This window comes from Nymphaea colorata, chromosome 1 (genome assembly GCF_008831285.2).
Source record: "Nymphaea colorata isolate Beijing-Zhang1983 chromosome 1, ASM883128v2, whole genome shotgun sequence".
Taxonomy (NCBI): domain Eukaryota; kingdom Viridiplantae; phylum Streptophyta; class Magnoliopsida; order Nymphaeales; family Nymphaeaceae; genus Nymphaea; species Nymphaea colorata.
Window position 1 is genome coordinate 32,283,325 of NC_045138.2, and position 16,638 is coordinate 32,299,962.

Below are 16,638 nucleotides of genomic sequence, written 5' to 3' on the forward strand. Positions count from 1 at the left end.
CAAATGGGAGGAACTCGACTACTATTCTGATGATACTTGGAAGACTAGATACGCTATGTAGCCAAAGAATGAGAGAATAGAATATTCTTATTCTTAGCCGGACTGAACGATGACTTTGAAGGTATAAGGAGTCAAATTCTTAATTCAGAAGAATTGTTTAGTGTTGAAGATGTCTACTCCCGTGTTGAAGCTGAAGAACAAAGGCGTCTCGTTATAACGGGAAGAAAGGGAGATCATACCTCATATAATGAAAGGTCTGCTCTGGTTAGCCGTGCCCCTATGGGAGCCACCCGACCTCCTCGAAAATGTACGCATTGCAAGAAAAACGATCATACCATGGAGTTTTGTTGGGACCTGCCTGAAAAGAAGAATAGTAGAGGGAGGTCTTCTGGTGGGAAGAAGCCTGTTTCTGATGCTACTAACCCTAATGGTGGGAAAACTCCTATCTCAGCTGAACAAATTCATGAGCTTCATGCATACTTAAGTCAGTTGATATCAGTCAGCTCGAGGCATCAGATGATGTGAACATTAACTGTGCCCTTGCTATTTCAAATGAAAAAGGTAATTCTTGTATGAGAGAATGGATTATTGACAGCGGAGCTACCCACCACATGACTGACAATCCTAAGTTTTTTCACGAATATAAGTTTTGTTCAAGAAAGGAACGTGTTTCTCTTGCCGATGGTTCTTCTATTTCTGTAGCTGGGAAAGGGAGTCTCATTTTTAAACAAATTCCTTGTTCACAATGCTCTACATGTTCTGCATCTTCCCTTGAATCTATTATCTGTCAGCAAGATTACGAAAGAATTAAACTGCGAACTTATTTTTTGTACTGATCATTGTGTTTTGCTGCTATAGGACTTGGTGACAGGGAAGAAGATTGAGATTGGTTTGACTTCTGAAGGACTATATTGTTTACCTGTGCGTGTTGCCACAGCTCTCATGACGGCGGTTAAAAAAACTAAGAAGAATAGAGAAGATTTCCTTCAGCTGTTTTTGTTTTGGCATGGACGCCTTGGGCATCTTTCGTTTGGAATTTTGAGACAATTAATTCCTAATTTGTGTTTTAATTTAGACATTAATATGATATCTTGTGATGTATGCCAGTTTGCCAAACATGTAAGGGCTTCATACCCTATATCACTCATTCTAATAAAGTTTTTCCCTTGATTCATTCTGATGTGTGGGGGTCCTCGGGCATTCCTTCTCGTCTTGGCTTTCAACACTTCGTGACCTTTATAGATGATTGTTCTCGCAATATTTTTGTTTACTTACTGAAAGACCATAGTGAAAGTTCTCCTTTTATAGAGACCTGCATTACTCTTGTGGAGACCCAATTTGAAAGTTCTGTTAAGATTTTTTGGTCTGACAATGCCCAAGAGTATATGTGTCAGTCTGTTGCTATGTCACATGGATAGGGGTACGGGTATCTTATGGGTACGGGTACACGGATACGGCAATTTTCAAAATTTTAGGATACGCGAATACAGTGTTTTATATTCTAAAAAAATAAAAAGGATAATAAAATAAAAAATCACTCTTACAATCTCATAAGTCATAAGAAAGAAAGTCTCAGATTATCAAACAAAACATTGTTCATGACCAATCTCATAAGTCATAAGAAAGAAAGTCTCAAACAAAACAAAGAATGTCGGGTTAGTAAAGTGGTTTGGATTGGGTCTGACCCAGACCCAATCCAAAACGCATCCTGCCGTGTCCAAGTGTCTGTATCCAGGTGTCGGAGTGTCGACACCGGTACGTGGCCCATTTTGCCGTGTCCGTGTGACATAGGTCTGTTGTTAATTTCTTTCGAAAGAGGGGAATTGTTCATGAGACAACTTATAGTTATACTCCCCCCCAAAATGTGAAGAGAGTCAAGTCACTGTTACAGATGTTCCGGAACATGAGAATGATGAAGACTGTGGTCTAGGATTGTGGAGGAACGTAACCATTTATTTGGGCAGGTTTACTCTCGCCAAAGATTACCTATAGGTGGAAAGAATTCTACTCTCAGTCCCAATGTTACATCTTCCCTAGATGACCCAAGTCATTACCTAGAGGAGTCAGTTGAAAAGGAGTTTCAGATAGAAGTTGCTATTGAAGAGCTACCTATTGCCCCAAGGAAGGGTGTCAGGTCATACTCAACACCCTATTGGTAACTTCATCTCATATTCTAAACTGAGCAAGGATTACAAAGGCTTTATATCATCTCTTTCTTTGGCTGACTGAGAGTGATTCTAAGTGGACCCATGCAATGTGAGAAGAAATGGAAGCTTTGAATAGGAACGAAACATGGGAAGTGGTAAAGATCCCCAAAGCAGCTCTTCTGGTCAGATCCAAATGGGTTTACACCATTAAGTATAAGCTAGACGGGAGTGTGGATAGGTACAAAGCTCGCCTCGTTGCCAAAGGATTCAGTAAAACATATATAATCGACTATTTGGAGACTTTTGCTCCTGTTGCTAAGATGAAGACCGTCAGAGTTATTATCTCTTTAGTTGTGATAAGAGAATGGAAGATGTATCAACTTGATGTCAAGAATGCTTTTCTGAATGGCGACCTTGAAGAAGAGGTGTATATGTGTATGCCCTCAGGATATGAGGAACCAAAGAAGATGCTGCAAACTGAGGAAGGCTTTGTATGGACTTAAACAATCTCATCGAGCATTGTTTGAACGCCTTAGGCAAGTTATGAGACGACATGGGTATAATGAAGGAAATGAAGATCATATCATCATACGCTCTTTGTGAAGAGAAAAGAACATAGAGTTACTCTATAGTTAGTCAATGTTGATGATATAATTGTTACAGGTGACAATGAAGACAAAAAAGCAAGACTAAAGAAGCTATTGGCCGTTGAGTTTGATCTCAAGGACCTTGGCAAACTGAGATATTTTTTTGGTATTGAGATTGCTAGATCAGGTACGAGCCTTGTGTTAAATCAACGAAAGTACACTTTAGACTTACTGAAGGAGACTAGAAAACTGGGATGTAGACCGGCTTCTACTCCTCTAGATACTGGGCACAAGCTTAGTATTAAAGTTGGAGAACCTCTTAGTGAAGTGGCCAAGGGGAGGTATCAACGTCTGGTAGGAAAGTTGATCTATCTCACTCTTACTAGACATGATATCACCTCTGTTGTGAACGTTATAAGTTAGTTCATGGCTCCTACCGATGCTCACCTGAAGGCAGTTGACAGGATCTTATGTTACTTGAAGAGGAGCCCTGGCAAGGGACTCCTATATGTGAAACAAGGGCCTCTCGAGATTGAAGGGTACTCTGATGCTGACTGGGCAGGCTGTGTTGAGACTAGGAGATCAACCTCAGGGTGTATTTACTTGGGAGGGAATCTCATAGTATGGCGAAGTAAGAGACAAGATGTTTGTTCTCGTTCTAGTGCAGAGGCTGAATACAGAACTATGGCTATGGGAGTGTCTGAACTATTGTGGCTGAAAGTGTTGTTGACTAATATTGGTATAGAGATTGAAGGGTCAATGAAGATGTATTGTGATAACAAGTCAGCGATCAACTTGGCCAACAACCTTGTGTTACATGACCGAACAAAGCATGTTGAAATTGACCGTCATTTCATCTGAGAGAGAATTGATGTTAAAAAGTTTTGTCATACATGAAGTCTGAAGACCAAACTGTTGATGTTTTAACTAAAGCTTTACCTTCGACTCTGTTTGAGAAAAATGTATCCAAGTTGGGCATGTTTGATATGTATGCCCAACTTGAGGGGGAGTGTTGAAGTATGTATTGACGGGTCTTGGAATCGGGTATGGACTGGGACCCGGTCCAAGTTGTAGCCCTAATTGGGCTTTACTTAAGTCTTTGTTACCCTTTTTTGGGTCAGTGAATAAAAATTAAAAGAGAGAGAGAGAGAAACCAGCTGCGAGTGAGCGTTGGATCCTCCTCTAATCGTGGTTTTTCCCTCGATTGAGGGTTTCCACGTTACGATTTGTGAGTTCATCATTATTCAACAGTTGCCAATAAATCTCTACAACAAGATATGACTGAATCTGGAAATAAGCAGACTAATGCTAGTGCAGAGTACAAAGCTTTCTCAAATCCATTTTCCTTTGGATCTACTATCAAACTCGATGGATCCAAGTTTCCAACTATGATGTATAGGCTAGAACCTTCATGTTGTCAGTTGTTGGACAAATAAAGAAATATATTCTGGAAGAAGATGAGCCAATAGAGAAAATCAGCAAGTATGCATGGTGGGAGGAAGAAAACAACATAATTACTGCTTGGCTTATGAATAGCACTCAGCCTCAAATTGTTGTTGGCTCTGCTACTATAGTACAACTAAAGCTATGTAGAATGCTCTCCGGCAGCCGTACTCCCAAGACAAGAACATCAGCAAAATTCTACAAGCTCAGCAAGAATTGTTGCAAATACAGCAAGATGACATGAATTTAACTGAATATTTACGAAACTGAAGTTTGCTTATGAAGAGACGAATTTCGTAAAACAGAATTTAACTGAATATTTTACGAAATTGAAGTTTGCTTATGAAAAGATGAATTTCTTAAAACCTCCCTAAAGCATTGTCTCAAATCTCACATGGAGCAAATGATTGTTGTTAAATTTCTAGCAAGATTGTCATCAGATTACTCTGCAGCCAAGGCTCAAATGCTTATAGGATCAGAATTTCCCAATCTAGATGAGGCCTTCAAGGCTTCAACATTCTAAATAGATGGCTCTATGCAACTCTCTCACTATGCCAAGAGCTATGCTGGCAATGCTAATGCATATCTTGTCCCCATGGTATAGCAGGAGGAAGAACTATGTTGCAAGTGGCCAATAGAGATGGAGATAGATTTCAACAGGTTTGAACAGGTACATCAACCTCATATCCCAGACTGATCGAGCTTTGCTGCTGCACCCAAGGGCCGAATCTGACACAAATTCTGGCCAAGGTTTCCCTTCAACTCACCCCAGGTTCTTAACTGTTTATCACATGCATAAAAGAATTTTCTATCTTCATCTGCAGAAGTTTTTTATCGTCCTTTGTAGGCTCCTTCTCGATCTTATTCAATTTTCTTCACTTTCCAGAACAACCTTCTTAATGATTGAAAGGGAATCACCCCAGAAGATGCAGTTTTCAATTGTTTTTGTGCTCATTACTTTCGCACAAGTGTAAATAACATTTTGCAACTGAATAGAAGCATAAAAAACTGAAATTAACACTTAAATAGTCTACCATCCAACGTGAAAAAAAAAGGAACTATAAATCTTACAAATAGCATACTCGATTTTAGCCAGGCAAGATCAAGAAGACTGATGCCTGTGATAAAATGTAGCATGAACGGAGAGGGATATAAGTGAAAATAAATGAACCACGTTACAGAAAAATAATGACAAACTCAGTACTAAAGTACAATAGAATGCAGAGAAAGCAAAAACAGAGTCAGAAGGAAATAGTAGAAAGTGGACCTACATAGGGATCAAGGATATGCAATATAGATGAAAAAGCAGTCACAAGTACAAAATCCATGATGTGAAAGGCATGCAGCGCAAAAAAGGGAGCTACCTGCCTCCACCCTTGCTGGCCAGATGTACCTTCTACTTTCATTGGCATTTCAGGAGCACCAATCAACTTGTTCCAGAGTAAAGATACAACAGAAAAGCATAACTCCTGCTTCTCCGCAAGGACAGATCTTAAAAGAATTTGTGCTTTACAGCTGAATCCAGCATATCCATCCATAGTTAAAAAATTAGCAAGATCTAATGCATCAACTGGAAGATTTGTCACAGTTTTTCTAGATTCATTTAGGATGACATTAGTCAGGAGTCTCGCCTTCCCAGATTTTAAGGATCCCTCCGTTGCAGTAACTTCTTTCCTCTTGGAGGAGGAAGATGCTGCGTTTTCTTTAGAAGTATCAGCATTTGGCCATTTCAACTGTCTTTGCACTTTGTAGAAAACATTGGACACCTTCCTGTCTGGCACATGCAGCATGTGTGCCTCCAGTGATTCTGCCTTATCAACAATTGATGCAACAGTTTTCCCATGAATGTCAATAAGGTGATAAAGTGAAGACGCTTTGTTGAATATCTCTTTATCCCATTTGCATCTCATTAGAATGGATAATGAATGCATACAAGGCTTGGATCTTCTAAACAACTCGGAAACATGGGCAGCAACCATAGCAGCAGGGACTATCTCATTTGAACCATAACTCCATGAGGCGCCAATTGACGATGGCTTCAGTGAAAAGAGGTCCTCTAAAATTCCTAAAAACCTACGGGTATGACAAACTGCTGGATACACATCATTTCTTAAATCAGAATCTGTTTCATTAATGTTTGCCATATTAAGTGTGCCTCTAGAACTAGACTGTATGTTATTTTGTGAAATAAGTGGAAACAACTGAAGCTCACACGCAAGAGCACAAGCTGCTGCAAGCACATAAGAGTCGAATGCAGCTACTGGTCCTTTCTTTTTGTTAGCATGACCTGGCTGTCCTCCATTAGAAGCTGTGTCAAGTGATGGACTTTCAACACTCTGACCATTAGATGTACTTTTTGTTCCTTTTGGCAGAGCTTCATGACCAATACAACCTGCCAACACTACAAACAACAGACGGGAGGCAAGATCTGGTGAAGCATTTGACTCAACAAATAAAGAGTGGACCATCATGCGAAACTCCGCCAGAGCAAGATTTTTATGGTTTGACCCTTTTCTGTAATTAGCCTTCCTTGACTTTTCTGTGCTTTCCCATGAAGGATGCAGAGGAAATGTTCTTCTTAGAATTGCTTCAACCGTAGCAAAAAATATCCTCATTAGACATGCTTCAGCAGGACCACCTCTAGGCAGATATTCCAAGATTTTGAGAAGTGGAAGGTAAAGATTCCATGACAGAACTGGTGGCTGCAATGGGGTGGCAACCACAATTTCTGGCAAATCAATACTCGATGAACTAAGTGAAATTAAGCCATATGCAGCTTCCCAAATCGTACAAATTCTCCATTCAACCTCAGGACCATGGGCACAAAACAGTGATGCAATTCCTTGAGCTGTAGCTTCAATGGTAGCTTCCAATGCTTGAGATTCAGTCTGGTCGGATTGCTGAAGTGAAAGGGTTGGAAACAATTGATGAGTAACTCATTAACAATGCACTATCTTATATTTGTATCAACTAATATACAAAGAAATCTAGTCTGCACTTAATGAAACTAAGAAGACAAATAAGGGGAAAAAAACTGTCTGAACCTTGACTACCTGCTTTCTGTAGCATGATGACAAGCTTCCAAGAGTTCCATGCTGGATGTCAACACCTATACCATGCCGAAGAAGAGGAAAAAGTAATGAAGGCAGAGAAAGTATTCGGAAAAGCAAAGCTGCCGCTGCATCTGCAGCGATTCCTGCTCGCATGGACATTGCTGTTCCAATAGCACGAAGAAAATGCAAATACATCCAGTTTCTTGGAAGCTACACCATAGGATCAAGGGAAAATCAGGAGGAACACAGTATTACTAGCTGATTCTAAAAGTAAAATATTTCTGGAAAATAAATTGCAAATATTATGTTCCATCCATCATATAATTTCAAAAGATTCGAGAAAAAAAAAATACAAAAGAAAGGAAGGAAAAAGTTAAAAGAGAATCTAGAAGGAAGACATGGCTCAAGTTACCTAGAATGCTCAACCATATGAGCTTAATGCAGCATAGCAGTTTTATGCACAAATACTAAACTAGACACTCAAAATGCATCTAGAAGCTAAACACAGAAATTTGTTTTCACTTGTTCCAACAAAAGGCCCAGGAAATAAAATGCTTCCAGTACACAGTTCCTATTGCAACTCAAGAAGAATTATTAGTGAAATTACTGTATATATATGTGTGTGTGTGTGTGCATTTACTTTCAAGGAGAAGGTTGCCGTAGCTACACTGTTAGCCACTGCTAACATGAACACCTCCTTACAAGAGGCACCCGATAACACACACACACCTTACCCTAATCCCCGATTAGGGTCTTCGCATCCCAGAAGGTAAAACACTCAATATTCTTCATTCTCTCAACTAAGGTCCTTCGACCTTGTTTACAAGCACTATTCGATCAGCCTCCTGAGGATCTGATCCATTTTATACCTGGTGCCTAACAATACTCCCCTCTTGAAAAACACCTCGTCCTCAAGGTGTGCTTAGCTTGTTGAATTAGAAGAGTTTATGTTTCTAGGTGGTTCTTTGCAATATTTAATAGTTAGGAGGTCTCTTTAAACATTCCTCTATTTTCTGTTGATGTACTTTGTAAACCTCTCTTCAACCCTAATCTCTTTATTATGGAGATTAGGGTTAGTGAACGGATTAACGATTCTCTCTTTAAGGCTGCCGGCTGTAACATGGTATCAGAGCCGGCGATCTCCACCCTTCTCCGCCGGCGGCTGTCTTGATTTTCCGGCGACCCCTTCTCCTCTTCCTCTCCCATCTCTTCCCACTTCTTCTCTTCCTCTATCCTTCCTTTCTCTCTTCTCTTTGCTGATCAAAAGATAGTGAAGCAGCGTGGAAGGGGAACCTAATCACATGTGAGAGGTATGTGTGATTAGGTCCCTAACGTGGATGTAGTGGAGCATAAGCAACTGCGTGGAAGTTGCAGTGGAAAGTTGTAAGTCAGATCTAGCTTCGTGGATGAATAGCAGCACATGGACTCCATTATTATTCAGATCTAGGCTCGTGGAAAAGTAGCTGCATGTGGATTCTTGTTCAGATCTGGGCTCGTGTTAGATTAACTGCACGTGGACCATATTCTTATCATTTTTTTTTGCTGACTATGGAAAAGTGGCTGCAAGTGGAGTAGTTGCACGCTGGGTATATTTTTTTCAGATTGAATGTCTGTTTTATAATCTGGCAGACTGATTTGAACAACAAAGTTTTTTTACATAGAAGCCTGGTGGACTGTTTTGAACGGCAAGTTCATATATTCTTGTTCATTTATTGATTGTTGTGATTGGTGGACTGATTTACTGAGCAGCATGTTCATACAAATTTTTTTAAGGACTGCTTTTGGTGCGAAATATATATATATATATATATATATATATATATATATATATATTCTGCTGCCTAAGTTTTCTCAAGTTGATTGCTACATGCTATACTCTTGATTGTATCATAGTGCAACCAGATTAAGACAGAGATGCAATATGAGCATAAAAACACAAGCAATCTCTTTTCTTATAGCTCTACTGTAAACTTAGATGGATCTAACTATGAGATTTGGTCCCGTGTATTTATGATGTCTGTGATTGGACATCGGAAGGAACATGTTATAGAAAAAGATGAGCCTGTGATGAATAGTGGAAGATATAGTTCATGGAAGGAAGATAACAACATTGTCCTGTCATGGATCATGAATAGTGTGCAACCACAGATTACCTCTATTATTGCATATTATACCTCTGCCAAACAAATGTGGGATTTTTTGAAGCAAACGTACTCAAATGAAAAGAATGTTAGCAAAATCTTGCAGGTGGAGGAAGAATTACTTAATTTGCGACAGGGTGACCAAAGTCTTGCTCAGTACTTCGCTTCCATCAAGTCAATCTATGAAAGACTTAAAGCTTTGCGTCCTCCATGTCCTACATGCCACAAGACTCATGGTGAACAGTCTATAGTGGCAAAGTTTCTACAGGGTCTCTCTCTCGAGTATGCAGTAGCAAAGACACAGATGTTAACTGGAGCAGAAATTCCTGACCTAGCTGAGGCTTATAACAGACTCAACCGTCTTGCTGTGACTCTTTCTCTGCCTTCCACCACTGTTACTCCCTCTGCTTTGGTAGCTTCAGGAGGCCGTTGACGTAATTTCTTCAGGGGGAGGGGCATAGGTCGAGGGTCAGGAGGAGGTCATGAGAGATTTCAGTGCGCCTTTTGTGAGAAAATATGGCATTTGGAAAACAGATGTTGGGATAAACATGGTCCTCCTTCCGCTATACCCTTAGGAAGAGGTGTTGCATCTAAGCAAGGCAAAAATTCATTACAGTCTCCTATTGGGTCTATCCAGGCAGCTTCATCAGTAGTAGAGGGGTCTTTATCTTCTTCCAATCCTGAGACTGTGACTGTGAATATCAACAAGTCAGAGTATGAGGAGTTCTTAGCACACAGATCTACTCAACCGTCGGCCTCTACAGTTATGATAGACAGTGCTATGTTCGTTGATACTGCTCCACATGATACATGTACTACTTGGATTATTGGTTCAGGAGCATCGATGCACTTTTGTAGTAGACCTTCTATGTTTAGCGTGCTACACTCATTACCTCAGACACGACATGTGAGACTTGCAGATGGTAGATGGTCTCCTATTATGGGTTATGGAGATATTAAAATTTCTTAGTCTATGACAATTCCTAATGTGTTATATGCTCCTAAGTTTCCTACTAATCTTTTATCAGTTAGACAATTGATTAATGATTTACATTGTCGTGTTACATTTGACTCTGGTGTATGTTCATTTCAGGATTTGCAAACTGGGAAGACGATTGGTGAAAGCTATGAGAAAGGGGGTATCTACTTCCTGTCTGATTCTGTAGGTATTGCAGTCATCTCGACTTCTTCATTGTCTTCCTCCTTCCAGTGGCATCTTAGACTTGGTCATCCATCTGTATCCAAGCTCCATCACCTACTTCCTCATCTATCAGTACTAGAGTCGTTCCAGTGTGAGGCTTGTCAACTTGGCAAACAGACCCGTAGCAGTTATTCATCGAGTCTTAGTCCGTCCAGTTGTGGACTATTTGATCTTCTTCATTTTGATGTGTGGGGTCCTAGCAGAGTTGCTAGTAGGTCTAGATTTCGTTATTTCCTTGTCATTGTTGATGATTATTCTCGAGTCACTTGGGTTTTTCTTTTGAAAGAAAGGTCTGAAGTCATGTGTACTCTCAAGAACCTTATTATTGAAATAAAGATCCAGTTTGGTATTCTTGTTAAAAGCATTCACACTGATAATGTTCTTGAGTTCAAGACATCTACCTTAATGAAATTTTATTCTGATAATGGCATTTCTCCTTAGTTTACTCGTCCCCATACCTCCCAGCAAAATGGAGTAGCTGAGCGGAAACATCGCCAACTTTTAAATGTGGCACGCTCCCTAATGCTTTATACTAATCTACCTGCATATTTTTTGGGAGATGCCATCCTCACTGTCTGTTACTTGACCAACCATTTACCCTCATCCTCCATTGACAACAAGGTTCCCATTAAACTTGTGCACCCACAACAACCCTTGTTTCCAGTGGCTCCCAAAGTATTTGGTTGCACATGCTTCGTTCACATACTTGGACCCACACGTGATAAATTGGGTGCCCAAGCCATTAAGTGTATCTTTATTGGCTACTCCAGGAATTATAAAGGTTACAAATGCTTTGACTTCTTGACTCAAAAGGAGTATATCAATGCGGATGTGACATTCTTTGAGTCTCAGGCTTATTATAGTTCTTCACCTACCTCTACTGAGATGCCACTGTCATCTGACCCACTACCTATTCCTCCTATTCCTTTGGAGTCATTCCCTTACGAGTCTCCTTCTGGGGATTCTCCTGCTGTAGTGTCCAAGTTTCGTGATCCTCCGCTGGTCTACACACGTCGACATGACCCTTCTCATGATATTTCCCCAACCGCTTCTCAGGAGGTAAGTACATCTGAAGTGAATACCTAGTCAATCTGATCCCTGTCAGGACTTACCTATTGCTCTTCGCAAAGGTAAGCGATAATGTACTCTACATCCTATATCTCATTTTGTTTCTACTGACGGTGTTGGTAAAAGTATGCAATAGTTTATTCAAGCTCTAGCGGCTCATGCAGTTCCTACTTGTCACCAACATGCCTTATTAGATACCCAATGGAGACAGACTATGCAAGATGAGATGGATGCATTAGTTCAGCGAGACACTTGGGAACTTGTTGATCCTCCTCCTGATTGTGACATTGTTGGCTCCACGTGGGTATTTACAGTAAAATATAATTCTGATGGTTCTATGGAAAGACACAAAACTCGATTGGTTGTTAAGGGCTACACGCAAACTTACGGGATTGATTTCTTCGAGACTTTCTCTCCTGTTGCTCGGTTGGGGACCATTCGTCTTATCATCTCTGTGGCTGTAACACCATGACTGGCACATGTATCAGCTTAATGTCAAAAATGCATTTTTATGTGGTGATCTCGATGAGACTGTCTATATGCAACAACCACCAGGGTTTGAATGACAGAAGGAGTGTGGAAAAGTATGCAAACTGAAGAAAGCTATTTATGGACTCAAGCAGAGTCCTCGTGCGTGGTTTCACAAGTTCTTTAAGGTAGTCTCAAAGTGTGGCTTTGCAAGATCCCCTCTTGATCATTCTCTGTTTATCAAGAAGAATTCCAGGGGTATGACCGTTCTAGTGGTTTATGTTGATGATATTATCCTGACAGGTAACTCCGATCAAGAAATTTCTAATACAAAGTTGTTTCTTCAAAAACACTTTGTGACGAAAGATCTTGGTCAACTATGATATTTCTTGGGAATAGAGGTGGCTCGCAACAGGGAAGGTATAGTTCTCTCTCAATGAAAGTACGTTCTTGATTTATTGAAGGACACCGGGATACTAGGAGCTAAACCGGCCAATCTACCTATGAATCCACATGTACATCTTAATGATGACCAATCAGAATTAGTGGATTTTCGATCATACAAGTCTCTTATTGGAAAGCTCCTCTATGTTACTTTGACCAGACCAAACATTAGCTTTGCAGTTGAGAAACTAAGTCAATTTATGGAAAGACCCAGGAAAGTTATGGTGGTCAAATATCTGAAATCATCTCCTAGCAAAGGACTTTTGTTCACAAAAGGCAAGACCCTGGAAGTGGAAGCCTATAGTGATGCAGACTATGCTGACTCAGTCGAAGACAAAAAATCTACCACAGGATTTTGTGTATTTGTGGGAGGCAACCTTATATCCTGGAGAACAAAAAAACAAGGTGTGGTGTCAAGATCTAGTGAAGAATCTGAATATAGAGCTATGACTCAAACTGCCGCTGAAATGACTTGGGCTAAATCCATGCTATCTAGCCTAAGTGTGTGGATTCCGCTTCACATGAAGATGTATTGTGACAATCGAGCAGCCACATACATTGCAAACAATCCAATTTTCCATGAGAGAACTAAACATATTGAAGTGGATTGCCATTACATTCGGGATCTCGTTCAAGGAGGAACCATAACCACCATTCATGTATCATCAGAAGATCAAGATGCAGATGTCTTCACTAAAGCTCTTCCTATTGGTGATTTCTCTAGATGTTGTGACAAGTTGAGCATGATTAATATGTATGCTCCAGCTTGAGGGGGAGTGTTGAATTAGAAGAGTTCATGTTTCTAGGTGGTTCTTTGCAATATTTAATAGTTAGGAGGTCTCTTTAAACATTCCTCTATTTTCTGTTGATGTACTTTGTAAACCTCTCTTCAACCCTAATCTCTTTATTATGGAGATTAGGGTTAGTGAATGGATTAATGATTCTCTCTCTACGGCTGCCGGCTGTAACATAGCTGAAAAGAAATATCTGCTGGATGAGAATTCTTCTATTGATGATGGATAGCTCTTTTGATCCACGAGATTTGGACTCAACCTTTTCCATCTGATCTGGCACATGTGCCCTGTAATAAGCTTGATGCTTAATCCTTCCCTCAATAGCCTTTACACTCATACACAAGTTGGCCTCCTTGGCACATGAGGGATGAAAGGTACTATTGCAGTCACCAAAACTACACTTTATGCATACATCCTGTTTACTTCGGCAAAAACAACAGGTATGCAAATCTCTTTGATTGCTCCATCCGCTACTGCCAATCTCTCCACGACTAAGGATTTGGCTGTAGAAACCCACACCCTTAGGGCATCCCTGGACTGTAGCCAAGGGGGTTTTCCTGACTGTAATACGTGCCTTCTCCTCTTTCATCATTGCCCGAACCTTACAGAAACTTCACTGGACTCAAGCATACCTAGATTTGTAGGTGCTACTGATATGAAGATGGCGTAGTCCTTGGGTGATCGAACCAACACGCCAATGTCGCTGATCTTAACGACGATTGCTCTGCTCACCTGAGAGATGGCATTGTGGAAGGCTTTCTTGCTCACTCCCTTGACTGTAATTTCTTTTGCAAGGTGGGTTAACACTAAGAGTGGCTCGGTGGCAGAAATAGAGCCATTCTCCTCATTATTGGAGATTCCAGTAGTCTCTTGGAACATAGACATTTTGTCGCCACTAACCTGAACTGTGGTTGGTGGTGGCAGCAGGCTTGACCATACGGCAATGAATGAACCCATCTGCTGGTGGTTGCATCTCTGCCCTGTCATTGTGGTGTTTTTCTTGGCCTTGTTGCTGCCAAGTTGTGAAGACATTTTCAGGACATTAGAGTGCTCATGTGGTGAAGCCTTTCTTCAAGCAAAACACTCATCTGCCGTTGTCTTAGCAGTATCACGTTGTAAGCATTATTGGATCAGCCCCGTGAGGATCCAATCCATTTTATACCCGGTTCCTAACATACACCATCACAAAACAACAAAGAGAATAACTCTATCAACACATTTATTAACGCCAATTTGGGGAGCTGCAACTTTAAGTCTTTAACTACATCCGCACCCAATCTCCCAATGTGTACTATTGGCTGTTAATAGGTGTTTCCTCTTATGATTCCAAATGGGTCCATTTTATGTAAACATCAATGTCAATTTTAATAGTATAATACATTTCAACTGCAGATGAATATTCTTTAGAAATAAAATCCATTGACAATTTTGGGAAATACTCTGACAATGACAAAAATATATATGTCATAAATGTTAGATTTATACCAAAATTAAGTATCAACTTGCTTTATATATCTCAGATCTCAGATGATGGCTCTAATGTGATCATGTCAACAAATAAATATCAAGTTGAGGGTCTGAGAAGTGGTCTAGGAATAAACTAGAAAAGGAGATCTTTATTACATGTTAAGAATTTCCAAAAGCTTCTCTTGCCAGGATTTCCCCACAAATAGATGTCAAGGTTTGACATCAAAGAGTTGGAAGTTCCCAAGACGTTCACTTATTCTTTTTTTCATCCAAGGGAATAGAGAATTTGATCCAACACAGAAATTAGAGCTGAATAAGGGACAACAAAAACATAATGGATACTGTAGAAAAAAAAGGAATCAAAGAAGAAGGAAACAGAAAAATTCACAAAGAATTGATAGACCTCCTGGGAGGCTGGGGCACTTTCTGGGGAAGCAGCCAGTCCTGAGGTCAGATTGGCTCTCATACCATGTAAAGACACAGAAATAACAGATACTTCAGGAGCAGAATAAGGATTGAAGATAAAGGGAACAGAAAAATTCAGAAAGCAGATCACCTAGGACACACCTTTTCAAAAAGCATGTCCTAGGATCAGATGGGTTCTTAGACCATGTAAAAGATATCCAAGGTATGTTCAGTAAGGAAAAGAAAAAAGGAGAGAGAAAGGGTCAAGCATATCACACATCCTCAATGAAACAGGTGGTGATTTATTTCATTACTTGTAAAGGGCATCACGCTAATTTATAATGTACAATATTACCTTAATGAAGAAAGGGTACTTACATAATGCATACACATGCAAATATATGGATTGGATTCATATCTAGTTCCAAAATAATGAAACAAGTAATATACAAGTCTTAACAATGCCCAATGGGCTGTATCCAAGGCCAATTTCTATTTCATATTTTTATGCTACCCGAGTGCAAATGGAAACAACTAAACAGGATGCTACGACACCACAAGTAATTGTGAATGCTTTCAAGTTCATCACAAATGAATTTTCTTTTTCATCCACTTTCATGCCAGGCAGTAAAGCAGATGGTTCAAGAGCAAATAGAATTCTATATTCGCATCAATAGTAAAGAATTATCATCAAAATGTAAAATTTTTATGTAAATTCAGCACTGAATTAGCATAATAATAGACATGAAACATGCATCAACCAACCCTCATTCCAGTTGCATGATCTTCAGCTGCTCTGAGGAGCTCAACAAGCTGCACAGCAGCATCAAGTGCATCTGGTGACCAAGAAGGTGGTGCTTCCAAAAGACCAAGCAGAAGGTGCTGCGTGGCACTAGGAGTAGCTATTGCATAGTACCTAAACAAGATTATAACTTATTTAGCAGCAATTGCAGGATAAATGCCAAGTGCAAATGAAAGCAGAGCAATGTTTACCTGTGGAATAGGCGAGCATATGGCTCAAGGGCAGGCAACCCTGCAATTAGATGTTCATCTAAATCTGTTGTTGGAGGGGGGAGCAAGAGGGCTGGAACAGCTGCAGCGGTTAAATTTGGGGTTTCATACCTGGCAACCTCCTCATCGCAAACGCTTAAAATGACACCAGCCCCATTTGCAACAGCCCATCTAGGAGTTGATGGCATAAGTTGGGGATGTTTCCCAGATTGACTACTGACAGCTAAGAGGAAAAAAATGGTTTTTCAGATATTCATGTAAATCAGGACCAAAACTTGATGAAACAAATGCTTCAAGAGATATACTCTTAAAGATTCCAGCAGCTTCAATAAGTAACATAAAACAAACCCCAAACTTGAGGAGAAGGAAACATATATAAATCTCCAAATGGATACACAAGAATAGGCCT

At 40.1% G+C, this 16,638-nt stretch overlaps 1 protein-coding gene across 4 annotated transcripts in view; it reads right to left on the bottom strand.

The window, feature by feature from the left end:
• Positions 1-16,638, bottom strand: part of LOC116246362 (protein GIGANTEA-like) — a 41,781-nt gene that overhangs the window by 5,088 nt on the left and 20,055 nt on the right. For all 4 annotated transcript variants that reach the window (XM_031618215.2, XM_031618213.2, XM_031618214.2 and 1 more), the window contains exons 8-11: positions 16,212-16,452; positions 15,984-16,134; positions 7,231-7,440; positions 5,542-7,077 (exon numbers count right to left, since the gene is read on the bottom strand). In XM_031618215.2, coding sequence (XP_031474075.1) covers positions 5,542-7,077; positions 7,231-7,440; positions 15,984-16,134; positions 16,212-16,452 — 2,138 coding nt within the window. The remainder of the gene's footprint in view (positions 1-5,541; positions 7,078-7,230; positions 7,441-15,983; positions 16,135-16,211; positions 16,453-16,638) is intronic.